Genomic DNA, 27,482 nt, shown 5'->3' on the forward strand with positions numbered 1-27,482 from the left:
TTTTTTTTTTTTTTTTTTTTTTTTTTAATTTTCATGAAGGCGCGGAGTGTTAATGTGAAGACACAAGCTCTTTCTGGATACCAAGATCAATTCAGTTTGGAGATTACAGGTCCAATCATGCCTCATGCTCTATATTCTATAACCAGGCTACTCAAATCTTCACAGAGTGGGTCATTCTCTGCAGGACTCTATCCACATGAGCCAACAGCTGTATTTAATATCTGCCTACCACTGGATAAAGTACTGGATAAAGTAAGTAGATTCCTATAAACAGCTTTAGTTGTAGGTTATTTCCTAGCTACAACTGGGAAACTTCCTAGCTGCAGAGAGTTCATTTATGAGGTGAATTTGTGCTTCAGGTTCTAAAAATACTGTCAAATCAGTTAAAAGGAATTAAATGCTTTATGAATAAATACGATGAATGTAATCATTATGTAGTAAAATTTTAAATAATAAAATCCATCGTAAGGAGTAAGTTTTTATGAGGTAAGCAATGGCTTGGGAAACTTCCCTTAGACCTGCTATTTTCATTGCCCTCTCAGATCCAGTTCTTTTGTAGTTTATGAAAACTTTACTATGGGAGTCATATATATCTCATTTTCAAGATTTAGATTTTTGTGTAGTTATATAGGTGTATAAAACTACCACATTACCAACTAGCTATAAAAACTGTAGGGTTTGGTCTATACATAAATTCTTAGGATCAGCATGTGTAGAAACAATGCATTACAGGAATGAGCCATTTGTCAGTTTTCGTGATAATCATTTAAAACTGTTCAGAAGCTAATATACTCTTTCAAAGACTTATGTGTACATATTTCCATAGGAAGCTATTCATAAGGAACTGGCTAACTGCGGGTTGCACCCGAAGACTTTGGAGCAACTTAGTGAAATACCATTACTGGGGAAATCATCTTTACGGCATGTGGACATGAATGACTACCTTTGTAATTGGAGATCCTAAACATCAAAGTAAGCCTTAAAGGAATCTTTGAGGAAAAACCTCCTAGCAAAAAAACTCAAGATTCTTTTGTCTTTACATTTCCTTTTGGAAGTTAAAGGAATATACTTAAATATTGAAATGTTTACACTCAACTTTTAATTTTATTACATGCACTGAGCAATAGTGTAAAGATTGTAAATCAACATTTTGGTTTTACTGTTTTATACTAGATTTTCAGGTTTGATGATGAAAACTTTTTTCAAACCCCAAGTAACTTGAATGAGAATTCTGTCTGCAAGCTATATTTGTAAATGGAGTAGAAAAGCAAATTAAAGTGTTTCCTTACATGAGATTAAATCTGTAGCAATTATTTCATGAAAAATTATTTCATGAAATTTTCCCTAATATTACAACTGAAGTTACTGTTAAAAGTACATGGTAGAGACAGTATCTCTAAGCTGATTCTTCTACCAAACCATGTTTACCGATTTATAAATTCCTGTATTCTCCTGTTTTTAATACATGCTAATTAATTCACACAAATAAGGTTATTCTGTACTCCATATAGAATAGCATTAAGAGTTAGATGCTCAGCTATTGTGGCAAAGTTGCATTTAATGTATTTATAGGGGTGTGTGCGTGCATGTGTGTATGTGCTTGAAATTAATATGTTTAGATAATAGTACTTAATGAAGATGTGTATGTTCACTCTATGATCCAGAAAATAAAACACCACATTTATTCCAGAGAAGTTTGTATTTGGGCCTTAAGCTTTTGAAAATAAAGTTTAGAGACATAGCATATGAATACCACTGTAATACACATGAAATAGTTCTATCAGACCCTAAAAATTAACATAAACTTTCTCATAGTCAACAAAATAATGGCTGGTTGCCAATTTTATTAGATAAGTTGGTTACAGCATTTTTTAATTATCATTTTACGTCTACCTAGGTGTAGCTGAAATTCAAAATGCACATCAAAGTAAAACTATATCACAACTCAAGCCATACTAAATGTACTTGGCCTCTGCAGTAGATTTCTAGTCAGACTTCATTTTGACTCCCTTCTTATGACCAAAGTGGCTTTAATGGGAATGCAGGACTTAGTGCTGATCATCACACAACATCACTTTCTCTTTATAACCTCTACAAAATTTTAAGGGAGGATGGTGGCATTAGCCCTGTGGAACAGATCTTGCTTGATTGATTACCTCAATAACACTGGCCCAGTATCTGTCCAGCAGAACCCATTTTGAAATAGTACAAGGTGCACAGCCCTTCACTGATTACAGGCAAGTGTTACAGCAGCCTAGCCATAAGGAAGGGAAGTTACATCATAGTACAAAATACAGTATAAAAGCGTTATTTAACATTCCACACTGAAGATTACTGATGCCTTCAAACAATTGTTTGGATGTTAGCCACTTAAATACATCACTAAGGTAAACAATATAAACATACCAAAACCCTGTATGGTTAAATACAATTTCCATGGTACAAAAATCAAAGCCTGGAGATGTTTGTACAGATTGCTTTTTACACAATGTCTTAAATTGCCAAATATTTACAACATTAAAGAGGACATACATTGTGATGCAGAGTAAAATTATCTGAAATGATTAATATAAAACCTCAATCTATCTACGTGAGGCACTCCTGAAGCAAGTGGCATTAGCCATGAGGTCCTTTGGTACAAGGCCCATTGCTTGAAGAACCACAGTAGCTGCTGTGGCTTTAGCATGCTTCTTATTAGGGCTGGCAAAGCTGGGCTGGTAAGCGCTTCCATTTATCAATACCTATTCAAGAAAAACATACAATTGGGCTGGTAAGGGCTTCCATTTCTCAATACCTATTCAAGAAAAACATACAATAAGAACAGCATCAAACTTTAATATCTATTAGCTTTGTATTTTTTTCACTAAATGCTAGAAAAATAATTTTTAAAATATATAACCCATAGTATTCAATGTAAATTATTTCAGCCCAAAAGAAGCAAATGATTTGGAAAAATGGACTGCAAATTCAAACCAGTTTTCTAAATTTAAAATTAGAAAGCTTGATAAAAGTTTTAAGATTAATTCCCCACATTCCACTAGAGGTTCTATGAACAATTTCTTTGCCAGATTTTGCCCGTATCTTTCCCTGATTTTTAAAAATTATATATTACAAATCCTATTAAGACATGCCTCGGTGTTTAAAAACCCCACCACTGTAGTCACACATACATGTACCCACAATCCACAGAATACTGTGATTGTATCATGCTGTCCCTTCACCCTCTAACATTAAGTCATCAAATTAAATGTATACTATTAGTGCAGAAATTCATATTTACCCTAAAGAGAAAATGTTTGCGATGATCAGGGCCACTATCATGGACCAAAAGAAATTCAGGTGGTTGCCACCTTCTCTTATTACAGATTTCCATCAAGGCAGACACGGGATGTTTGCCTGGAGGGGGGAAAAAAAGTTATAAATTGTTTTCCAGAAATTCTGACAACAAAAATGAATTTGAGGTATGTATGGGACACATGGAAATTCAAGTGTTCTCTCACCTGATAAATCTTTCATTGCAGCAGAGAAGTTCCCAGACCTCTTTTGTGCTCTTTCTCCTACAGCAACAAGACCTAAATAAAAGCCAGATATTCACAAAAATCAGTATCACAAGCATCATTTTAAATGTAGAGAAACAAAAATGCCCACTGAAGCAGCCTGAATTTGAAGTCTTCAAAGGCTGATACAACAGTGGTTTTATCAATATTCTCATTTACCATTTCAACGTATCTTGGTATTAAAATATATAAACAGAATATTAATAGATAATACAAGTTATCATATAAACATCTCCAGGTTTATTTCTTTGTATTAGCTTTAGTAGTACCTACTGATTGCAAATGATTTTATTCTTTAAAAAAAAAAAGATTCTTGGTTAAGGTGGGTAGGATTTTGAATGAAAAGGGCAGTGTCTCCACGGGTACATGCTTCCCCTTTGTCCTAGCAAAATCTCCCTTTCTTAACAAATGAGATATTTCTCCAGAGATAAATACAAATTCCCTATAATCTCACCTTCCATAAATCTGTTACGAAGAAGACTAACAATATTAAGAACCCCCAAAATACAGAAAGCTATTCAACTAGTCCTTACCTGATTACATGCTAGTATATTAACATTCACTATTCCTATTCTGGACAGTGTGCTGTTCTCAGAAATTATACCCAAGTCATGTTGCATAATTCCAAGGAAAACATTCCCTGGAATTATGTAACACACACTTGTATACCTACTCTGTTTCCAAATGCACTAATGATTTATTTTCTTGAACCCACCTGTTTGATTACAGAGAATAATTTTCTATTTTTAAAAACTGGGCCTAAACAATCCAGGAAACAGAGCAAGCAGCCACTTGTGATTCCAATTATATTGTTCCATGAGAATAAATTACTTGGGAGTACTAAGTATGCATTTAATACTCAGCAGCTACATGGAAGCTACAGAGGTCTTCTCTCCAACCCCCAGTATCTGAAGATAACAGCAAAGTATAGTTAGTGATAAATACTCCAAGGGGCCCCAACAGGAGGCAATACAGAGGTAGCAGCAGTTGGTCTAACAGTTGTCAAACTTAACTATTGATGTGAAAAGGAAAAGCAAAAAGTACTTATAAAGTAAAGACAAATCAGCACATTGATAGGAAATTTAAGGAAAATACCTTAACCATCAGAGGAAAAAAAAATCAAATCCTAGAAATAAAAAACTATGGAAATCCCAAATTAAATCTAATTAAATTTGTGGTCTAATGTACACATTTTCATATTTAGCAAGTCACATGATGAAAGATACCGTTGAAAGCTCTAGTATCCCCAACCGTAAAAAAATGAGCTCCAATGTATGAAAACAAGTTTAAAATGTCTGACAATATGACAATACACAAGAAATGCCTATAGTTCAGGATGACCAGGACCAAAATACAGTATAAATGGTGAAACATAATAAACATTTAAAAAATGAACTCGTTACCTTTTCGGTCTGTCTTAAAATCAACTAGAATAGGTTCTTTATTTCCTTCTTTATTTTTTCCTAATCCTTCTCCTTCTCTCCAGCCCATTTTTCTCATCAAAACGGCTCCCATTCCTCCAGTTACTGGGGCTGCTCTTAAGAACTGATCCTATCCAAAGAAAGAAAGGTACAATGTCCCCATTTTACAGTTAGAACTTGACTGCAGACTCATTGGTAACTTTGTAAAAAGAGAAATCTTATTTTACTTCTAGATCTGTTACCACAATTAAATTTAAATGTCTATGTACTTAATATGTATTGTATTATATATATTCTACATTACCAATAGTATTTTGAAAGTCAAATGTCAATTTTAAAACAGTAGTCCCTCATTCCCCCCTCCAAAAAAAATTAGAACACTCCTGTTTTCGTCCACTATTTAGGTTCACTGGTATCTCTTCTTAGCTTGCAAAATAAAAAGAAGGCAATGTTAAAAGTCAATAATATTAATTGTCCCAGGTGTACCTAGTTTATGAATAAAGCCCAGAAATCATTTAGAAATAGTTTGGACACTGAAGAAGCATACTGTTGCCATCCAAAGTTTTCTTCCCCATTCTACTATAAGTATAAATATTTTTACTCAGAAAATCCCTATAAAACAAACTCTTTAAAATTACACTGTAATAAATTGAAGATAACCACACAAAGTACCCTGGTAAGTATACCAAAATGAAGTGGCACTCTTTTAAAACCTAGCTTTGATGTTAAAAGACTTAAAAAACTCCTTAAATGTTTACATACCTAGGCCTCGGTAGCAGCAGTGTTGTGACTAGTACGGCTGGCACTGACCGGGGCAAGAAGACAGCTACAAGGATTTGGCCCTGAAACAAGTTTCCATACAGAGGGGTGAAAGTTCACAGGTTATTCTGTGAACAATCATCTCTCTCGTATCCAACCCACTGAACCATAATTTCCATCAAAGCAGCAAACCACTTAATGTCGTAAGATGCACAACTATATACATTAGCATGGTCGACAGTCCATTATTTTAACATCGGAAGAATATTCAATGCCCCCTTTTAATGGGCATCCTCATACATGTAACAGTGCTGAATTCTATCTACTGTAGCTCTGTAAGGACATTGTTTTTAAATGAAACACAACACACAGCCCCAAATCATATTTTATTTCACCTTATTACTAAATTTAGGATAATGTTCTCTAAAAGATATATATATATATATATATATACACACACAAAAGTGATTAACTTATCAACAGAGGTAATCAAAACTTTTTGAAGTAAATAGTGTACATTATTTCCTTCATTGATAAGTTAGTAAGTGTTCAAAACATCGTACGTTTTACACAATAGTAAAACTATGTAATCTTTGTTTCCCAGCTTTATAATTAAATGCTGGGTAGAAAACATGCCAATGATTTGTGACTTGACATTAAGTTCAACAAGGTGCTCTGATGGAAGGAGGCAGCTGTGGAGGTAAAAACATACCCCTGGTTCAGTTCCTTATTTGGTGCAGGCCATGCAGTGTAGATGTATAAAGAGAAAGTTAGCTGATGCTTGGATATCAACTGCCTTGATACTACACACCTAGAATGACTTTTACTTACTTCCAGGTTCATCTGCCCCTCTTTTCCAGGAAACAATCCTAAAAAAAAGGGCAACTGTGCAGACAGAGTACAATATAAATCCCAAATAACCCATGTTTTCAATTGTTTCTATTCTCTTAATACCTTCAACCTGTTTATTTTACCCAGTGTGTATGCAACATAAAAGCTGGTTAGTCTAATCAGACCAAAGTAAAACACAGTATTTATCAAGGTATGTCCAAATAATTTCATTCTAGGAACTTAAAAGTCCTTAAAATTAAAATTTTAAATATTTTACTTCTGAACTGGAATATAGGCCAATCTAAAAATATATTGTAACAAACTAAAAAAGAACATGTATAATGTTGGTACTCCCCTTTTTTTTTTTTCACACAGAGTACTGGGCTGCACTAAATCAAGAAATGAGTGAGCATTTGAGCAAGTATCTGAAGTATATTTAATGCTTAGTATTTGTGTTAGAAATACTAAATTTTCAATAGCCCAATGACTTCTAAATGTTCTGGCTCGTTGAAAGGATTGCTTTCTTCTAATTCAAAGCTTGGTCTTTTGAACACATCATTACCTCATGAAATTCATTCAAATGATTTGCTTCCCAAGGTATATTTTATGTAAAATGTAAAAATAAAACTTTGAGTTCACTAAACATTTTATTTGAAAATCTGTAAGCTGTCTCCAGGACTGATAGCAGCTGTGGAAAAACTGAATCAGTGAAAGATTCACTTTGTAAAAGTTATTTTATGTTAATGGGAGGATATATAAACATTAAAACTTTTTGGAGCAGCATATCATTACACGATAAGACCAAAATTTTACAATGAAAGCAAAATATATGGACTGTTTATTATGGCTTTGTTAAAATACCATAAGCTTCCCCTCTAACTTCCTAAACTACTGAGCACTCAGATTCAAAACTAGTGTCACAGAATCAGGGATTATAGCTCAGTGGTAGATCCCATGCTTATTAGCACGCACATAGCTCTCGTTTGGTCTCCAGCTCCAAGGGAAAAACCAAAAAAAAAAAGATGTTCGTTTATAATTGTTCCCACTAAGATGAAAGCCACTTTAACAGTAATGTATTAGTATAAAATTTAAAATTAATGCAAATTCTTAAAATATTTTGGTAGATTAATACCAACCCCTCCCAGTAAACTGAGTTTTAATTTTTTAATCTAACCATGTATCAATGTATACATATTAGTATTATAACTCTTGAAGACAGGCACAATGAGAGTATGTGTCTCATTAATCTGTTAAGAGGGTCAACAGAGACAATACTATCAAAACTGAAATGTTATATCACCCCTGAAGCAGAGAGTATCATTTTACAGAAACTCATCCATGACTGGCACTCATTCCAATTTTCTAAAACATACCTATCACATTATTAACACTGTGAGGCAATAATAAAGTGGACCTGTCTCCACTTGACACCTGGGAATCTTTGAAATTCCAGAGAATTACTTGCCCATGATCACACAAGGAGTCAGGAGTACAGCAGGATAAAGAAACCTTCCCAATCCACTAGACCACGCAGCCTCCCAGTTTCAGCACTGCTATGCTGCCAGTACTCCTGAAACAAATTCCCCATTACCCATCCAGCAGACCCACATCCCTTCACCAGAATGCTTTTTTCTTCAGCAAGCCCTTCTTCACCACCTAAGGCTCCCCCAACAGAAAGGCAGCCAGAGGTGGAGTTCACACATCTCACTGCAGGAATCAGACCAGGTGCACCTACATCTTCATAGCACGAAGTGTCCATCCTCTCCCTTGATTTATATATCCTGTTTTTTCATGAAATCAGTGGTTCTCAAATCCAGCCTGTGGATCACCAAAGGCCACCAGGGCCTATGTGGTGGTCCACAGATAATAACTCCATCCCCTCCCCAGCCCTTTTACCACCCTTCAACACTGCCCACCCCACATTCCAACCATCCTCCCCCCAGCCTTCCAGTCCCATGGCAAGTTCAATACATGCAGTGCTAATACTAGGGCCTCCCAACCACTTGCTGTAATCAACAGCAGACCACCATATAGGAACCTGGGGCTGGAAGTCACAAGAGGCATGAGGAGTAGGAGCCAAGGGATCTTAGAAGAGGGTGCAGGCACTACTGAGAGGACAAGGACAGAGGAATAGAGGAACAGAACATTAGGGTGATAGAGGGCTTGTGGGGGTAGTGATCCACCAAAAATAAACCTGTAATAAAGTATCCCATGATGAAGAAAATTTGAGAACCACTGCTTTGAAATGATTAGGTTAGTAGTCCAACAGGAACTGTGGAATATTCTGAACAGCACCTGACACAGCATTCAAAACACAGTTAAATAAAACCACCCCCACCAAAACCAGTAGCAGCAGCAAAAAATAAATAAAAATAACCTTAGAATATAAACTGAGTGGCTCTTGAGCCATATTTATAAATTTTGACATTGTCTCATGACTCCAGTCCATCTTCATTGTCCATCCTGGAGCATATACACACAGCAGATTTATTCAGGAACTTTGGTTAAAGTCACCAGCCTCTTCATGCATTTTTAAATAAAACATTTTCCCACCAAAAAAATTTAACACTGTACTGTGTTATGTTCATATGTGCACATACTGTGTACCTTTTTAATCCAGGCTTGCGCACCAGTATTGGCCAGCTGTTCTTGTGTCAGAACTTGTACTCCTGTACTTCCTGTGAACTGGCCAGGAATAGAGTTCAGCTGAGCCCAGGCATCAATCTAAAAAAAAGAAGCTGCCTTAACTAAGGGAAACTTATCTGATTAAAATGTCATTGTTAATAATATATGAAATAATTTAATAAAGAAAAAAGTTTCATTCCTGCAAATCCTGAAAAATAGACTTAAATACTAAACTTTTAAACATTATGTTCCACTGTTATGGTCACCCTGAAAATGGATCACTAGACATTGAAGGTTTAAAACTAAATCTTTTGCCTCAACTTCCCAAAGAAAATCTTTACTATTCAGTGAGTTTCATTAATATCAAGAGATGAGGGGTTATCTCTAAAATATCACAGAGATACATGAAAAACAGTAAGTGGGCAAAAGATTCTTCCTTTTACTTCTCATAAAAATGCACTGTAAAAAAGCTATTGCAACCTGAATTTTTAATTAATGTGAGACAGTACACAATTAATGATCCACTTGAATACATAAAACAACCTTTTAAGAAACCTGTGATCCACATCACATTCATTGTGGCAATCTTAATCACTGAAATTGTGTTTACCGAATATAATCAAGTGTTATTTCCTGTCTAAACATATACTTGTTTCTATGTAGAAAGATAAAAGAGAAATGGAGAAAATGTCCATTATTAAAAGCATAATTCTGCACTGAGTATCTCTGGATTTGAATCCCAATTTCTCCAACTCTCTAGTTGTGTGATCTTGACTATCACTTAAACAAACTTCATCTGTTTGTTTTTTTTAACTGAAACATGAACTAGCAAACACCTACAAACTTCATATGACTAATGTGGGCACTTAGCTATTTTATACACTAGATTATAAAATCTCTTTAAGAGGGCAGACAATTTTTTCCTATCTTATTCTTTCCATATAGTACATAATAAACAATAGCACAATCAAGCCCAATCACTTTCTCTTAAAATAAGCCAGGTGATTAACAAATGGTATCACAATTTAGGATGTTCTCATATCTCAACCATCTAGGTAATGAAATTCTTATTTAGACATTAAAATGACCACATACCCGTTCTTGAGCGCGATTTAACATGCTCATGGCTTCAAGATCAAATGCATTCTCACTGAGTCTTTTCTGAGCAAGTGCACGTTCACTCATTGCAGTAGAGATATCCACAGGCTAAAAGGAAAACAGAGATAATTATCTTAAATTACCACAGCCCCCTAAATTCCAAAAAGTGTGCCTGTCTTTGTATTGCTGTATTTAAGAAACGAAAGTCTTACTTACTAATAACCTTATAAAATGAGAAGACCCAAGAGTAACTTTGGAAAACAGAGGATTAAGGTAAGTTAGTTACAAAGTATAATGCAGTCCAAAATCTGATTTCAGTGGATTTTCTACAATACACAATTATAATCATATACTTTCACTAAGAATTTAAAAATCTCTAGTCTTCACTGAGTCATTTACTGTAAAGTGAAAATCTTTTGAACTGTGGTAAATTATATACCTTTTAGTTTTCATGTTAACCTACTTATTACTTTAACCTTCAAAAACAATAAGCAAAGTTTCTGAATAAGCAAACAGAAAAGCATTATGGTGTCACAATCACTTTTCACTCCTCAGCAAAGCTGTGACCTTCTCAAAGTTGAGCATGGATATAGTCTGATCTTAAGAACCTAATTTTTTCAAACAATATATCAAGCATGTAAGTAAATCTTTTCAATGAATATACATTATTAAAATTGTGTGGATGTCTATAACATCTTCTAATGCAGGCTTTAATGAGACACTTTTAAAATCTTAAGTTTTTTCTCAAAGATAACAGACTACCTTTTAAAACCTTATGCTAGGGTTAGGGATATAGCTCAGCGGTAGAGCAACAGCCTCGCATGCTTAAGGGCCCATGTTCAATCCCTGCCATGGAAGGGGAGAAAAAACTTTGCTAAGAAAAGGTTATTTCAATTTAAAAAAAAAATACTTAAATTCCAAATTTATCAGATCTTTGAAAGGCTTAAGTATAGAAGGAGGAAAAACCTACACCTACAAAGTTTGTGGTTTGTTGTCTAAATTAGGAGCACACTTTTATCAATTCTTGATTTTTTGTAACATTATTTAACCCATTAATAGTTTCCAGTTATTTCACCCAAGAAAATTCTCTTTCATAAAATACTTATCCAGCACAGGAAGGATCTACTATTTTCAAACAGAATGATTAGTAGGTACCTTCCTGGAAAGGACAAATATATATAAAGAACTCAAATAGTTGAGGATTTTTTTTTTAAATAGAAGATAGCTGCAATTAGACAACTGTGTACAAACCCATTCTTTTAAAAATATGACCTATAAAGATGACTGAGAATATGTATTAGGTATAGTAAGGATTTCTGAATTTTCCTCTTCCTACCTGTAGAATTTTTTATTCACACTATGTTTAGTCATCTTGCTGAATCACCTGATTCCTTTTTTTCTTCCAGAAATTACAAATTTTTATCTTCTTTAGATCTCTTGAAAAGATCTTGCTTTGTTAACTTATCCACACAAATTAAGAGTATCGTAAGAGGACAAAGTTTTGTTTTTGGGTTTTTGAGACAAGGTTTCACTATGTAGTTCAGGCTGACCAGAACTTACTATGTAGCCCAGGCTGGTCTCATATTCAGCCTCCTGAGTGCTGGGATTACAGGCAGGCACCACCACGCCCAGCAACAAAGATTTAATTTTAGCAAAGTCAGACTAAAACACTGAATACCTTCACTTCTACTTTAAGTGATTTCATTACCATAACTCTGATCTCCTCTGTGAGAGTCCTAGGACTTTCAATGAGAATGCACATATTTCAGGCCAAAACTGATGTCACCTAGGCCTACCTTAGATGTTTCCTAAAACTGTCAAGATTATCAATGTAATTTCTGAAGGCCCATAATTTGAAAAATGGTCTTCTCATACTTAACTCTGGTTATTATAATCAATCTATAAGTGCCGGGCTGCTTAGGCTGTTGTTCTGGAAAAGCTAAACAGTAAAAATATAGGAGAAAACATGACTACTTAAATTCCCAACCCCTGACTTCTAATCTCCAACTACAAATTAGCCATAGAAATGCACTTAGATGGCTTTGGAAACTTTTCTAATATACCTGTGAACTCATCCTTTGGCTTTTATGAAGAGGTAACCTAAATATTTCATCATAGGTTCAGAATGACCATTCATATCTAACCAATATTTCATATTAAATTCACTTTTGGGAGATCCACTTTCCAGTCCCCCTTCTGTCTCTCTTAAGCAGAAGCCATCTTTCTCTCAATAAATTTTTCCTATTCTTAAAAAATAAAACAAAAAACTCACTTCTAACTTTGAATTTACTTTGATAAAATTACAACTATTTTTCCTGAGAATACAACTTATTCTTCAGCAGACTTACCAAACAAGCTGCAAGTTCATATTAAAATTTTATTTCCAAATAATGACTTTTAATTTCAGTCATATTTTTAAATGTGAAAAAGTTATAGTCAAGATGGATCCTCAAGAGTTTACATTTCAAAAGCTTGTTTTCCAGCTTTTCAAGGTAATTCAGGTTAGGCAATAAGGCATTTAAAAACTAAAATCTCCAAAGCACTAATATTCAAAGGTCATACCAGATGTTAATGTATTAGTATTAAATACCACAGCTACCATCTAGAACAGTACTCTCATCAGAACTTTCTGCTGTGATAGCTTCTGAGTACTTGAAATGTGGCTAGGTACTAATTTTTCAGTAGCTGGTGAGTACTACAATGGAAAATAGTGATTTAGAATCTTGACCATCCTTTAATACTGTTAAGAAACAGGTAATATGAGAAAGGTATCAAAATGATGTTAAAGGCCTCTCTACAAACCAATAAACAAAAAGAACCTTAAATTTGTTTGATCAACAAGCCTTCAAGTAATAAAAGCTACCCAAGTTATTTCATCCCTACCTTGGCAACAATGCTGATCACTATTACTTCTAAAACCTGTAAGGGCTCTCAGGTATAATAAAATACACACTGCAGTTGGCACTATGTGCATTTCATGATCTGTAGTGTATATTTACCTTTCATGATTTTATCATTTAAAAAACCCTTCTAAATCAACGTACTCATTTTGTTAACCTGTTTATATAAACAGAACAAGTATCGTAAGACTTTTGTAGGATGTCAGTGTAAGGATATTAAATTGTGAAATTGTTAGGATGGGGTAGTAATTAAAAGAAAACTTACAGAGGTAATATCAAATTAAAAGGTGTAACAGGAAATTTTCAGTTAAAAAAAAGAAAAAAGGCATGGCCTATAAAACATTTGAAGTATTTAGCAAAAATTACTCAAATATGTACAGGTTCATACATAACAGAAAAGCTTTAAAAAGAAAAGTCATTGAGTACAGCATGCCCCAATTATATACTTGTCTTTTTAAAAGCGTGAATTATGAGTTTATTGTATCATTCAGAATTGTCTAGTGTAACTCCTACCCAGACTAATCTAAATGTGAACAAAAAACAATTATCTATTTTAAATAACTTAAAGAAATTTAGTATTAACCATCTAGAACAATGTAAGGTAGAGGATAACAAAGCTATACATTACACACCCTAGCAGTACATTTCATTTCCAATTAAAATGTTCATATTACTCCAATTAAACTTTCCTAAAATTTGTAAATTCAGTTTCTAAACTTAAAATTTATTTATCTGAGATGCAGGAATATGACTGAATACAAATCTAGCACACTGTTTGAGATAAAGATGATCTGAACATTTAAGTAATCACTTCAGCTGGGCCTCTAAACATCTATGCTACAACACAAAACTTCACACTGATGGTTGAATATAGTTACTCTTCCATTTATACTTATGACAGAGGGTACATTTAAATATTCTGACCAGTAAGCCTTTTGCTGCCTTATTACAAGAATACCCCAGGGCCAAGGGTCAGTGGTACCGTGCTCAAGGTCCTGAATTCAATCCCTGGTACCAAAAAAAAAAAAAAGAGACTATTTAATTCTAAATATTGATTTTTCCAACTTTTGTGTTTATAAATCAACTATCAAACTAAACTTCTGTAATCACTCCTTATTGAGAATGATCCTGCCTCATTTCTGAGTAGGAAGACAATGCTATAGCAGAAGGGCACATAGTCTGAGTTGTTTTTCCATAAAATATGGATTTACACTAATCCATCCACGTTTGCCCACTCATGTCAAAGAGCCCTTGAGATAAAACCCAAAATCTTTGCCTAAATGTTTTATGGTCAAGACTAAAGCACCACAAATCCCATGTATTAAAACAAATGATGAATTAAAAATTTTTTAAATGTTCAGTTAAATAAAAGTTGACCATTTAAACAGAACTTTCCTTTTAATCTAGAGAACCTTTATTTCAAGTCCTTATAGAATCGAAAGGATCAATGCACCCATGAAATATCAAAGTATTCCACAAACACTGATACATAGAATATTAATTTTACAAATTTAGTAAACTTAGACGGAAGCAAAGAATTCAATTTGAACATTTTATATTATGAATATTTTACTCTGGGTGTTTAACATTATTGCTAAGTAAAAGTGCACAGTCTGGTCTCCTTTCTCTCCCTAAAATTTTGGCATTCTTTTGTTTAGAACTGAAGTTAACCAATATTTTTTTAAATCTAATTCCATTATCAAACAGTAATCATCTTCCAGGAAGAGATATCTTGTTTCCTTCATTTAGCCCTTGGAATATCTCTTTCTATCCTACTGAAAAGTTTTGTATCAACAGAATTAATCCTCTTCAACTTTTCATTAAAAATCTGACAACCACTTTTGAGAGAAGCTACGGCATCACACAGTTTTAAGACTAAGAACAGCTGAGAACAAAATATATAAACATTCTCTTCATCCAAAAACAAGTACAATCAGGACTTAGCACTTTCACCAGGTTCAACTGCAGGAAGTCAAAATAATTAGTTATTTTTCTTCTCAGGAAAATCTCTTCAAATTCTGCAAAGTTTAGGTCTTCTTCACCTTATTAGCAAATTTTCCTCTCAAAGAATCTCCCTAGATATATTTGTTTAAATACTTAATCTGCAACAAAGTAGTAATTTAAAGCACAGCTATCAAGATTTCTAAATAAGCCTTACAAATCCAACATGGTTTACTTATAATTCAGCTACTGTAAGATTAAGTTAGTTGCAAATGTCAGTTAATCTCTCCCACTTCAGATGTGCAAATAGCCCGATTTGGGGATTAACCAATTGAGCTACTCAGTTGGTTTCACTAAAATATTGTCCAAATCAGCTTCCCCTCACTGGTCGATATAACTTTCTTCAATTGTTGAATTCCATGTGATTAAACACCAATATATTTGACTGGAAGATGTGCTGGCTAGTTATGTCCAATTTCACTGTATAGAATGTGTATCCCTTTCAAAATGCCACTAGTCAAAAAAACAAAACAAAACAAAATGCCACAGTGAAAATGTCACCTTTGAATAGCGTGGGGGAAAAATACTATCAAAGTTTCTGATTTGGGTTCTGTTTACTTTCTGATTTTATAGCCAGGATTTATTTGTAGAACTGGAAGTGTTTAAAGATGTTGACATGGCCAACGTAGGGAGCCTGAATGAAGAGTACAGTATAGGTCTCTCAGACCTACATCCCAGAACTGCAAGAAAAAGAAGCCTAATGAGGGCATCAGACACCTAGTCCAATCCATGGACAAATGTTAAGGCTTTGAAACTCAAGGGCTAGAGGTGATGACAACTAGTCTATGGTATAATTTAAAACGCCCACCTCCCCTAATTAAGTCTCCACCCTCCCCAATCCCCCAAGCGTGACTTTGCACAACAAGTTAAATAAAAGTAAACTGTTTATTAAAAGATACAGCAAAGGTACAGATACAGAGATACATACAAAGATACAGATATATATATATATTTACATATATATACAGTCTTGCTCTTTTATGTGCACTATATTTAGCAGCACATTATCAGGCGGCATTTTAATGGGGTTGTTTTGACACTTGGCATTGATAACTGCGTCATTTTGACAAGATACAACTATAGCCTTGTGGAAATTTCAACGCATGATTTCCACTTCTCCAATTTTTACGAGTAGCAAAGAGGGTAAGGAGAAGGGAATGGAATACCAAGGCTGAACATTAGGTTAAACACAAGAATTCAAAAGGACCAAGGTAGCACAGAAGGTAAAACAATTAAAATTAAAGGCTATCTGACAAACAACCCAGAAATAATAAGAAACCATCAATTAAGAGCAATGGGCTATGTACCCAAGATGTTCACATCACCCTACAATGACCTTTTCCAATCCAGTTCTTGTGTTGAACCTGAGATCTGCCTCTCTCCGCTCAAGCCCTCCACCCAAAAAATTTGCTACCACCAAAATCTAGAGCTATAAAGCCTTGAAGCAAAACGGGAAGCTAAATAGTTGTACCTTGGGCTACCTTCCCACAAGTGCATGGAGGGCCCAATGTTGGGTAGGGATGTGATAACACTTTTCTCTGCAATTCGATGCTTTTCACTTTGTGGCTTATTCCCACAAAGTGAATTGCATCGAGTTACTGTGAAATGAGAAGCTGCGGGATGTTTCATCTGTCGTTTAACCCGGCCCTGCCGTTTAACCCGGCCCTAAGAAGAGTGAAACAGAATCCAAATCAGATATAAAATAACAATAAAATGGCAGAATCAGGTATTAAAAAAAAAAAAAAAAATACAAAATATTACTCTTACCTCCGAGGGTAAATTGCTGCTGAAAACATTATCATCATCTTTGTTTTCTTCTCCATTTTTCTCTACAGGAACCCACTCTCCATAAACACTGTCTGCTTCTTTCTTTCGATGCTGAGATCCAGATGACACAGGAAATTCTTTTGTCAATGTAACCTGGCTTTTTGGTGGAGTTGGCTTTGCTGCAGCAATCTTAAAAAAAATAAAAAAAAAAGTTTCTTAATTAAAACTTAATTAGTGGTTTCTGAAGAATTTCAATGTAATATGAAGGATTAATTTTGGAGTACATCATTTTATTATCTCTTAAAAGTATTTAAAGCAAAACCTAATATATTAAATTACACTAGGCATTAAATTACTCCATGAGTTGTGCTATTTCACAATACATAAGCACTAATACTCACATTTAGATTGAAAAAAATGGGCTTGGGTTCACTGAGTTTAAAGGGATGATGATAAAAAGGAGGTTCTTCTTCCTCTTCATCCGAAACATGAGGTTTATTCACTATTACATCATCATCTTCTTTACTCTGTGCAATCTGTTTGCATTTCTTTAAAAGTAAAAACAAACAAAAAATAAATCTTATAGTTTGTATAGAATGTGGAAAATTTTAGAGTACATAAAATCACCTTTCAAAAGTAGACAAAATTAGTGTTAGCTTATTAGCTGTCATTTAAACACACTGGTCAGTCAGTCAACAACATTTATTGAGCACCTACTATGTGCAGAGCACTGTACTGGGCACTGTCTGGGGAATAAAAAAAAAAACAAAAAAACAAAAAAACAAAAAAAGGCATGGTCCCTGCTCCCAAGGAGCTTACAATCTAATACGAGACAGAATACATATACATTAAAAAATAATCAAAGAACGTTTTTACAGAGCAACACAATAACAAGTGCAAACTTATATAATACAAACTGGGTATATAAGTGCTGAAAGGACAAAGGCTTAAGAAAGAAAAGTCAGGCAGGGCTTGAAAATAAAAAATGGCTAGGAAAGGAAAAGAAAATCATCTGGTCAGATGGTAAAAAGGTGAAAGAAAACTTGTTAGAAGGAACAAGAGCAGTGAAAAGGCTAAAAACAAATATCAAGTATTCGTAGGGTTTTAAATAATGAAGTTGAATTTGTTAAGTAATAAGTAAGCCAACAGAAGCTTTTGCTAGGCCCTTATTTCTTTTTTTAACCTGTAATTCTTATAATAAATCTAAATAAAGAAAAAGTTTTATAATTTATAAGCCCCAATGAATGGCAAAATAAAATCTGAAATATTTATGATAGGGTCAGATAGTATGTCTCTCCATAAATATTTTGTAGATTGAATCTTTTAAAGGAACAGAAACTTACAAATGGAAAATAAGGCATGATAGAAAGGGTGCAATTGATGCAGCCTGACACATAAAGCAAAGTCAATCCCTTCCTGAGAAGCAAAGGAATAGACTCTTATCACCTGACTATAAAAAGGTCAGAGTAAATCTGGGTAGACTTGTCTCTATATAAGCAGAATTCATCACATCTAATATCAATCAAAAATATTACAATAGAATAAAAAGCTGAATTAGCCAAAAACACAGAATATACCAAGCATGTAACCAAGAAAAACACAATATATTGACAGTGGCAGGCTGGCATAAGGCTAGCCAATAACAAGTTTCAATATATGAAACAATGTGGTATTTCTGGATCCTAGCAGCAATATTTCAGCACCCCCCCAACATAATAAAACAAAGCCTCCCCAAAAAAGCCTCCATTGAAAAGACCCAACAGTCTTAAAAACAAAAATAAAGTGTATTTAAAATATATGTTACTGCCAAAACCCGAACCGCAGGAAGAACTGATAATGGCCGGCCATTATCGCCAATGGCTGGTACCAAACAGCCAAAACCCGAAATGTTGATGCGAAAGAAGTTCCTTTCAGGCAATGGCCAGCTATTGTCAATAATTTCCAAGCTCCGGTGGCAAAAGATCATTTCTGCAGATTGTCTGTGTCTTTGCGTATATGCAGTACACTCGTGGAGATCAGTGAACACGTCGTGAATGGAAACGAAACTGTAGGCGAGCTTCTGCGTGTTGCTCACTGAACACCTCCTCCATTCAAACGAACGGTCCCACTCCTCAGTCAGTTTGGCTTCTAAAACTGGAAAGCAAAAGTAATGGGAAGTAACTTAGCTAGCGGAGCTTAGCCATCCCGGATAATGGCCTGCTAAACAGAGCTTCTGCCGCTGCCACATCTGTATTTCGGGTTTTGGCCACTCGGTGCCAGCCATTATCAGTTCAGCCCACAATTCGGGTTTTGGCACGCTCCAGAGTCAACATCCCTGGAATAATCCACTTTAGAATGAAAACGAATTCCGTCCAGCTTACCTCAGTTAGTTCTTCTATAGTAGCTCCTCCTGACTTTTTAGCAACTTTTTCTTCCATTGTAGGTGGAGGTGCAGGCTTTAGGTTTGGCGGTAAGGGAACTCCAGCCTTAGCACACATGGCAGCTGCATTAGCTTTGGCTATTTCAAGTAACTGTGCCTTATCTGTAAAAGGAAAAAAGTAAGCAGTTTTCCTAAAGACTATACATTTAGTATTATCAACTTTCATATTCTAAAATTTAAGGCATCAATTTTCTTGCGAAGTTACAGCTGTTATCAAACCATTTTCTGGTTCCCTTTTCAAGTGGTGGCCCTTACAGAATTGAGTTTCTATTAAAATATTACATAACTGATTTTTTTTTATAAAATTGACAATCATACAGCCACACAGGATTCTAACACACAGACCTTCCAAAGTCAACTTTATTTCCCAAATTGTGGTGAGTTTAAAGATGCTTTCCTCCTAATCTGGCAATACCCTAAATCACTCTTTGAGCCCAAATTTAAGTGCCATCTCTTCTAACAAGTCTTAAGTTAGAACATTCCTTGGGCTGGGGATTTAGCTCAGTGGTTCCACCACCACCTGCCTTGCAAGCACAAGGTCCTGAATTCAATCCCCAGTACCAAAAAAAAAAAAAAAATCCTCACCACTGTGCTTTTCCATACCAATACTACAATAATCATCACAATCTACCTTTTTGGCAGTTTTCCCATTTGGTAAAAAGACCACATACATTTTATCCACATCTCTTTCACAAACTTGTAATCACTCTGGGAATTGCACAATGTTGCCCTCCACATGCAACAGACATCAACCACTCATCTCTGCATACTACTTTAAATCAGGAAAAATTAGAGCATTTAAGACATTTAAGTTATTAAGCAAGAAACTTGCTTATTTGCTAGGATGTATGCTGGAATACAGAACAACTGAGCATACACTAGTCCTATTTTTAACTTGACTTTTCCACCTTTTTGTGCTATTTTTGGTTAAAGACGGCTCAAGCAAAATAAAACATTCAAGTATGTAAACACTTTGGATCTGATATACTCCAAAGCAGGTCTTTTTAACTGTAATTACGTGCACTTATCTGTTTTCTAAACATACTATTCTTACCTCATCCACTAAATCCAAAAATAGTACATTTGATACAAGATCACAAAAACTAAGGTTATTTTCTACTACAAAATTTTCAAACAACTCACCCAAATCTGTTAGACGTTCTCTTTCAGAAGACCTTGATCTTTTACGACGGATGGGAGATCTACTAAACCTTCTTCTTAAAGGTGTTCTTGACCGCCTTAATCTGACTGGTGATATACTGAAGCTTCGTCTTCTTACTACAGACCTTGATCTCCTCCGGCGGCTGGGGGTACGGCTCCTTCGGCTGGGGGTACGGCTCCTTCGGCTGGGGGTGCGGCTCCTTCGGCTAGGGGTGCGGCTCCTTCGGCTGGGGGAAATGCTAAAACTCCTCCTCCTACCCACAGATCTAGATCTTCTTCTTCTACTAGGAGTATGACTCCTACTCCGACGACTTGGGGTTCGACTTCGGGCTCTTCCTGTCTTTCGGTTATCCCTAGAGCTTGATCTTTTTCTTTTTCTTTCCCGGGACTTGGATCTGTGCTTTGGAGATCTTTTGCGTTTTTCTTTTGATACAGATCTCCTTCCTCTAGACTTTGATCTTGACCTGCTGCTCCTCCTCCTTCGTCTTGAACGTGACCGTGAACGTGTTTGAGATCGATGAGACTTGGACTTAGATGATCTCTTCCTTGCTCTAGAACGAGACTCACTGGTTCGCTTACGGGACTTGTGTTCAGAAGACTTGGAACGCTTACTCCGAGATCTTAATGAAGAGTCTCTTTTCTTCTCTTTTTCACCTTTGTCACGATTTTTATTTTTCTTGCTTTTTTCATGTGTATCTTTAACTTTTACAAAAATTTCATAATCATCTTTTTCCTCTGAAGAAGATTCTGAAGCTCTTTCGGGTAAACTAATGACAACTGGACTGGCAGCTGATTTGTCACGTTCAACTTCACTCGGAAGTAAAGGTCCTTCAATACCAGCCCTAAGGCTTGTAAGACGTTCCATGTCCTTAGGAAGTAATGGTCTCACTAAATCTGCTTCATTAATTTCATCAATGTTAGCACAAAATCCTGAATCAGACACTATCTCTTTAGTAGGGAGAAGTACTTCATCTTCTCCACTTTCTTTAGGGCTGAGAACTGGTAATGTCTGGTCACTCTCTTTTACAGAAAATGGTTCTTCTGTATCTGTACTAACAAGATTATTGGACGGTAAATCAAGATGAATGTCTTTAGCAGGCAAAGGTCCCTCTATGTCAGCTTCACTAACACCATTGGGGCTGGTGGAAATTACCATGTCATGTTCAGTATCTTGGGGAGTTAAAGAAACATCATCATATTTATTAATTGTAGTGACAGCAGTTGCCATGACAAATTCAATACCCTTATTAGTTCCTGTTGTATCAGATTCAAGAGCAAGAGGACCAGTATAAGATAGAGATCCTCCTACATCAGCTTCACTAACACCAGTGCAGATATCCAATACTGTGCATTGATTAGCTTCATTGATGGGCAAAATTTTCTCTTCAACAATCCCACTAACAGAATCAGTGCTAACAGTAGACACTGTATTACTTTCCATAGCTTTAGCAATTAAATGATTATTTATATTAAGGTCTATATTAACACCATGTTCACTTTCATTAGAGTCACTTTTCAGGTGTCCTTCAGCATGTGCCTCTTCACCTGAATGCAGAGGAGTCTCCTGTATGCCAATCTCTGGAGCAAGATTTTGATCACCAGATAATGAATTCATCCCTTTCATAACATGTGATGTTGAAACACTAGATTCTGCTACCACTGGTGTAGACTCTAAAACCATCTCAGTTGATACTACTTGAGTCTGCTCTGAGACAGTGACAGCAGGCTCTGAAACTGTCACAGTATATTGCTGGACAGAAATACATGGTTCTGCAACAATCACAACAGGTTGAAGGACTGATACTGCTGGTTCTAAGACAGGCACAGGAGGATCCAGGGCAGAAACAGCTGACAATGGAACAGTAACATGCTCTGGCTCAGCCAAACTGGGAAGCTCCAAGACAGCCACAGCTGGTTCTGGCTTTGGCATGGCAGGTAGTTCTGGGACAGCCATGGAAGGTGACTCTGGAACAGCCAAGACAGGTGACTCTGAGACACTCACAGCAGGAAACTCTGGGACAGCCATAGCAGGAGACTCTGGGACAGCCAATGCAGAAGGCTCTGAAACTGCCATGGCTGGAAGCTCCTGAATGCTCTCTGCTGGCTCTGGAATAATTACAGCTGGATCCATCAGGGACATAGATGTCTCTGAGGCAACATGTCCTTCAAATTTCATGGAATCCAATGTTTCTATAGTCTCTGTCATAACAGGAGGCTCTGAGGTTAACGCAGCTGGTTCAGCGGATATGGGAGTTTCAGATGCCACACAAGTCACTGGTCTCTCTGGAACAATTTCATTTTCTGCTACTACAGCAGACTCAACAGGTGTTGATGTAACTGAAGACTCTGGCTCTGGAGGTGGTGGTTCTGGAATAGTCACAACAGCCTCTGACACTAACACTGAAGACTCTGATTCTGACACTGAATAATTAGTAGGCACTGCTGAAGGCTCTGAAATCTCACTTTGACTCACAGGAGGCTCAGATTGTGATACACTCTCTTCAGGAGGTAATGCTGGCATTTCTGCAGGCCAAGTATTTTCAGCTGTCAATGCTGACTGCTCCATAGTTAATGTTGGACCCTCCGGTGGCTCTTCTGGAGGTAACGGTGGAGTCATTGGTGGCTCCTCAGGTGGCAATGGTGGCATTGTTGGGGGCTCTTCAGGAGGCAAAGGTGGCACCATATATGCCTCTGTATATGTATCAGTATAAGAATCAGTGTAAGAATCAGCTGCCATAGACATCATTGAACGATCAGCAGTGTAAGATGACATCATAGACCGGTCAGCTGCAGAGTACGACGACATCATAGACCGGTCAGCAGCAGAGTATGACGACATCATAGACCGGTCGGCACCCATAGACATCATAGATCGATCAGCCATTGGGGACATCATGGAACGCTCATAAGCTGACATCATAGAACGTTCATAAGCTGACATCATAGAGCGCTCAGCCATTGGGGACATCATGGAACGCTCATAAGCTGACATCATAGAGCGTTCATAAGCAGACATCATGGAGCGCTCAGCCATAGGGGACATCATAGACCGCTCGTAAGACATCATAGAGCGTTCATAAGATGACATCATAGAACGTTCTGCAGCATAGGACATCATCATAGAACGTCTAGATGCTAACATCAGGGGTCTAGGTGCTAACCTATATGGCCTGGGTGCTATCCTATAGGACCTGGGTGCTATTCTGTAAGGTCTAGGTGACATCCTGTAGGGATCAGGAGTTAGTCTGTAGGGATCATGGCCTAATCTGTAAGGGTCCTGTCCTAACCTATAAGCATCATGACCTAATCTGTAAGGGTCATGACCCAACCTATAGGCATCCTGAGCTAACCTATAAGGATCCTGAGCTAACCTATAGGGGTCAGGAGATTTAGAATCCAACATAGCAGAATCCTGGGTACTAGAAGCTAACATCTGGGCATCCATGGTACCAGAAGCTAACATCTGGGCATCCATGGTGCCAGAGGCTAACATCTGAGAATCCATAGTACCAGATGCTAACATCTGGGAGTCCATAGAGCTGGTTGCTAACATCTGAGAATCCATGGAACTGGTTGCTAACATCTGGGAGTCCATGGAGCTGGTTGCTAACATCTGAGAGTCCATGGAGCTGGTTGCTAACATCTGAGAGTCCATGGAGCTGGTTGCTAACATCTGGGAGTCCATGGAGCTGGTTGCTAACATCTGAGAGTCCATGGAGCTGGTTGCTAACATCTGGGATTCCATGGAGCTGGTTGCTAACATCTGGGATTCCATGGAGCTGGTTGCTAACATCTGGGAGTCCATGGAGCTGGTTGCTAACATCTGGGAGTCCATGGTGCTAGAGGCTAACATCTGGGAGTCCATGGTGTTGGACGCTAGCATCTGGGAGTCCATGGTGTTGGACGCTAGCATCTGGGAGTCCATGGTGTTGGATGCTAACATATGGGTTTCCATGGTGTTAGAAGCTAACATATGGGATTCTTGGGCCATCAAGGGATCCACGCCTACTGTTACAGAAGTCTCCCCCACTAATGTAGTAGGCAGCTCCTGTGCTACCGTGTTGTAGGATTCCAGCGCTGTCGTCGAGGGCACCTCCAGGGACTGCGACACCGTCATCGTGGACAGCTCCGATGTTGTCACCACAGACTGAACAGAGATCTCCAGCGCCACAGTTGCCACAGGCTGCCCAGGCAACTCTGGCGCCCCAGGCTGCCCAGGCAACTCCAGCACCCCTGTTGCCAGAGGCTGCCCCAAAAGCTCCAGTGCTCCAGCTGCCCCAGACTGCCCCGAGAACTCCAGTGCCCCAGTTGCCATGAGCTGCCCAGGCAACTCTAGGGCCCCAGCTGCCACAGACTGCCCTGACAACTCCAGTGCCCTAGTTGCCGAAGGGAGCCCAGGCAACTCGGGCACCCCAGCCACAGAAGGCTGCCCAGACAACTCCAGTGCTGTTGTTGCCACCGGCTGTCCTGGCAACTCCAGCACCATCGTTGCCTCAGGCTGCCCCAGCATCCCTGTTGCCGTTGTCACCTCAGGATGCCCAGGATGTTCCACCGCTGTCATCCCCACAGGCTGCTCGAACTCTGTCGTCGTCACAGGTTGTTCGGTCAACTCCATTGCTACTGTTACCGCAGGCTGCCCAGGTAATTCTACTGTTGCTGACACTGTAGGCAGCCCTGGCAACTCCTGCGCCATCACAGGTGGCTCTGGTACCTCCTGTGGTGGCTCTAACCCCATGGATGGTGCTGGAGGCCCTGGCAATTCCTGCGACAACTGTGGCACTGGTGTCACAGAGGGCCCTGGCAACTCAGGCACTGCTGTCGCAGGGGGTCCTGGCAATTCGGGCACTGGGGTAGAAAGGGGCCCTGACAACTCTGATACCAGGGTAGCAGAGGGCCCAGGTAACTCCAGCACTGGAGTCACAGAGGGCCCCTGCAACTCCGGCATGGAGGTCGCAGGTGGCCCCGGCAACTCCAGCGCTGAGGCCACCGACGACTCCGGCAGCTCCACCGCTGAGATCTTAGACAGCTCCAGCAACTCCTGAGGTCTTGTCACAGATGGATCTGCGATCTCTGATGATACAGGATGCTCTGGCAATCTTAGCACTTCAGTTGCAGATGATTCTGGAAAATCTGTTGTTGATGTGCTTGATTCAGGGTGCACCTCAGAAGATGTCTCTGATGCTATCAGAAGGGTTTCTGATGGCTCTAGTTCTTTTGCTACTGGAGGCTCTGGCAACATTTTTGATGGCTCTGGAGCTGTGTGCTCCAAAGATTTCAGGGATGACTTCATCTGATACTCCACAGACATTGTTGCAACTGGCTCAGATGACTTCAGCAGTACTGCTGTAGGCACCAGTGCTGTTGCAAAGGAATCCACAATCTTTGTCACAGATGGTTCCAACGTTACTGCCATAGACTGCTCTGAGATTACTGATGCAGATCCAACTGATAGTTCTGCAGTTTTTGTAGCTGGCTTCAGAGTTTCTAGGATGTAAGGCTCTGATACCTCCATTGATGATATAGAAGGTTCCAGCACAACTGTAGAAGATTCACTGGTCTCAGATAGGCCAAATGCTCTTATAGGATGCTCCAGTGCCATCGCTGAAGGTTCAGAATCAAACTTTAAAAAGGAATCAGATTCTAAATCTATGTTCCCATCATGATGAGATTTAGGCTTTGACTCAGATTCTTCTGGCTGTCTCTTATATTTTTTTTCCTTTTCTTTCTTCTTCTTCTTCTTTTTGTTTTTGTGCTTTTTATGCTTCTTTGATTTTTTGCTGGGAATTTCATCAGTAGGATCTGTTTGTACAGATACACATCTACTTTTTCTGGAGGACTCTTTCATGTCTGAAAATAATGGAAATTATTTTGTCAGACATTCTCCAAAATACATGGAGATAAATCATATAAACCATTATTTTTACTCCACATTGAAGCACCAAAGTGTAATACCTCATGCTAAATGAAAAGTTAGCAACTAATATGGAGACTACCACTTTTCCAATATTCTACAAATAAATCCCTAACTAAAAATAAATCTTAGGAGTTGTTATAACTCGGTGCTAGACCACTTGCCTCAAATGTGTGAGTCTGTAGGTTTAAGCCCCAGCACTGGTAAAATTAAGTACTTAGCCAGGGGCAGTGGCACACACCTGTAACCCTGGCACTCTGAAAGCTGAGACAAAAGGATTCTAAATTTGAGGCCAGCTACACTACACAGTGAGACTCTATCTCCCTCTCCCATAATATAAAACTACACACACCAAAAACAATTTCTTAGTTTGTGTTTCAGAACCAGAGATTTAGCTCAATGGCACAGTGCCTGCCTGGCAAGCGCAAGGTCCTTCCTGAGTTTGATCCCTGGTACCCCCCACTAAAAAAGGATGTGTTTTAGAGGTGAGAATGTACAGTGTGTTAAGAGTACCTGCTATTATACACACTGCCGTGAGATCCAGGCTAACAAAAAAGAGAGGGGGATCTTAAACCTATTAAAATGATTTTTTCCACTTCTCAAATTTATTAAATTATCTTTAAACTAAATTTATCAATGACTACATTCCATACTGTTATAATTCCCATTAAAATTTCCAACATTATATCAGACTAGCCTTGAACTCACTGTGTAGCCCAGGCTGGCTTCAAACTCAAGGCAGTCTTGTCTCAGCCTCTGGAGTGCTAGGATTACAGGCATACACCACCACACCCAGCCAATTCATCATTTAGTAGATAAATGGCACTGGCCAAATTACTGATATATTGTAGAGTCAGAAGATAATTAAAATATGTAAAGTACACAACAATGCCCAGTACATACCAGTACAGTACATAGTAAGCTCTCAGCAAAAAATTAGTGACTTCTAGTATACACACACACACACACACATAATATACATATAGTGACATCCACTCAAATTATACCTTATCACACTTACATCACATCCTG

At 37.6% G+C, this 27,482-nt stretch overlaps 2 protein-coding genes across 6 annotated transcripts in view; one reads left to right on the forward strand and one right to left on the reverse strand.

Moving 5' to 3' along the window:
- Donson (DNA replication fork stabilization factor DONSON) overlaps positions 1 to 1,155 on the forward strand; it is an 8,111-nt gene extending 6,956 nt beyond the window's left edge. The window contains exons 10-11 of the mRNA XM_010608717.3: positions 40 to 252; positions 827 to 1,155. Of these exons, the coding sequence (XP_010607019.1) occupies positions 40 to 252; positions 827 to 964 (351 nt within the window). The 3' untranslated portion in view covers positions 965 to 1,155. The remainder of the gene's footprint in view (positions 1 to 39; positions 253 to 826) is intronic.
- Positions 1,156 to 1,602: 447 nt separating this feature from the next.
- The window catches only part of Son (SON DNA and RNA binding protein), a 31,908-nt gene continuing 6,028 nt past the window's right edge, over positions 1,603 to 27,482 (reverse strand). The window contains exons 3-12 of one of the 5 annotated variants that reach the window (XM_010608665.2): positions 20,522 to 26,386; positions 19,320 to 19,480; positions 17,361 to 17,507; positions 16,960 to 17,148; positions 10,289 to 10,399; positions 9,176 to 9,292; positions 4,961 to 5,108; positions 3,501 to 3,572; positions 3,281 to 3,396; positions 1,603 to 2,741 (exon numbers count right to left, since the gene is read on the reverse strand). In XM_010608665.2, coding sequence (XP_010606967.1) covers positions 2,583 to 2,741; positions 3,281 to 3,396; positions 3,501 to 3,572; positions 4,961 to 5,108; positions 9,176 to 9,292; positions 10,289 to 10,399; positions 16,960 to 17,148; positions 17,361 to 17,507; positions 19,320 to 19,480; positions 20,522 to 26,386 — 7,085 coding nt within the window. In that variant the 3' untranslated portion in view covers positions 1,603 to 2,582. Of the gene's footprint in view, positions 2,795 to 3,280; positions 3,397 to 3,500; positions 3,573 to 4,960; positions 5,109 to 5,740; positions 5,821 to 9,175; positions 9,293 to 10,288; positions 10,400 to 16,168; positions 16,858 to 16,959; positions 17,149 to 17,360; positions 17,508 to 18,220; positions 19,093 to 19,319; positions 19,481 to 20,521; positions 26,387 to 27,482 lie in introns of those variants that run through there. The other 4 variants (XM_010608667.3, XM_010608670.2, XM_010608668.3 and 1 more) reach the window with 4 other exon arrangements.

The sequence above is a fragment of the Fukomys damarensis genome, unplaced genomic scaffold (assembly GCF_012274545.1).
Source record: "Fukomys damarensis isolate Sample0158 unplaced genomic scaffold, DMR_v1.0_HiC HiC_scaffold_24, whole genome shotgun sequence".
NCBI lineage: Eukaryota > Metazoa > Chordata > Mammalia > Rodentia > Bathyergidae > Fukomys > Fukomys damarensis.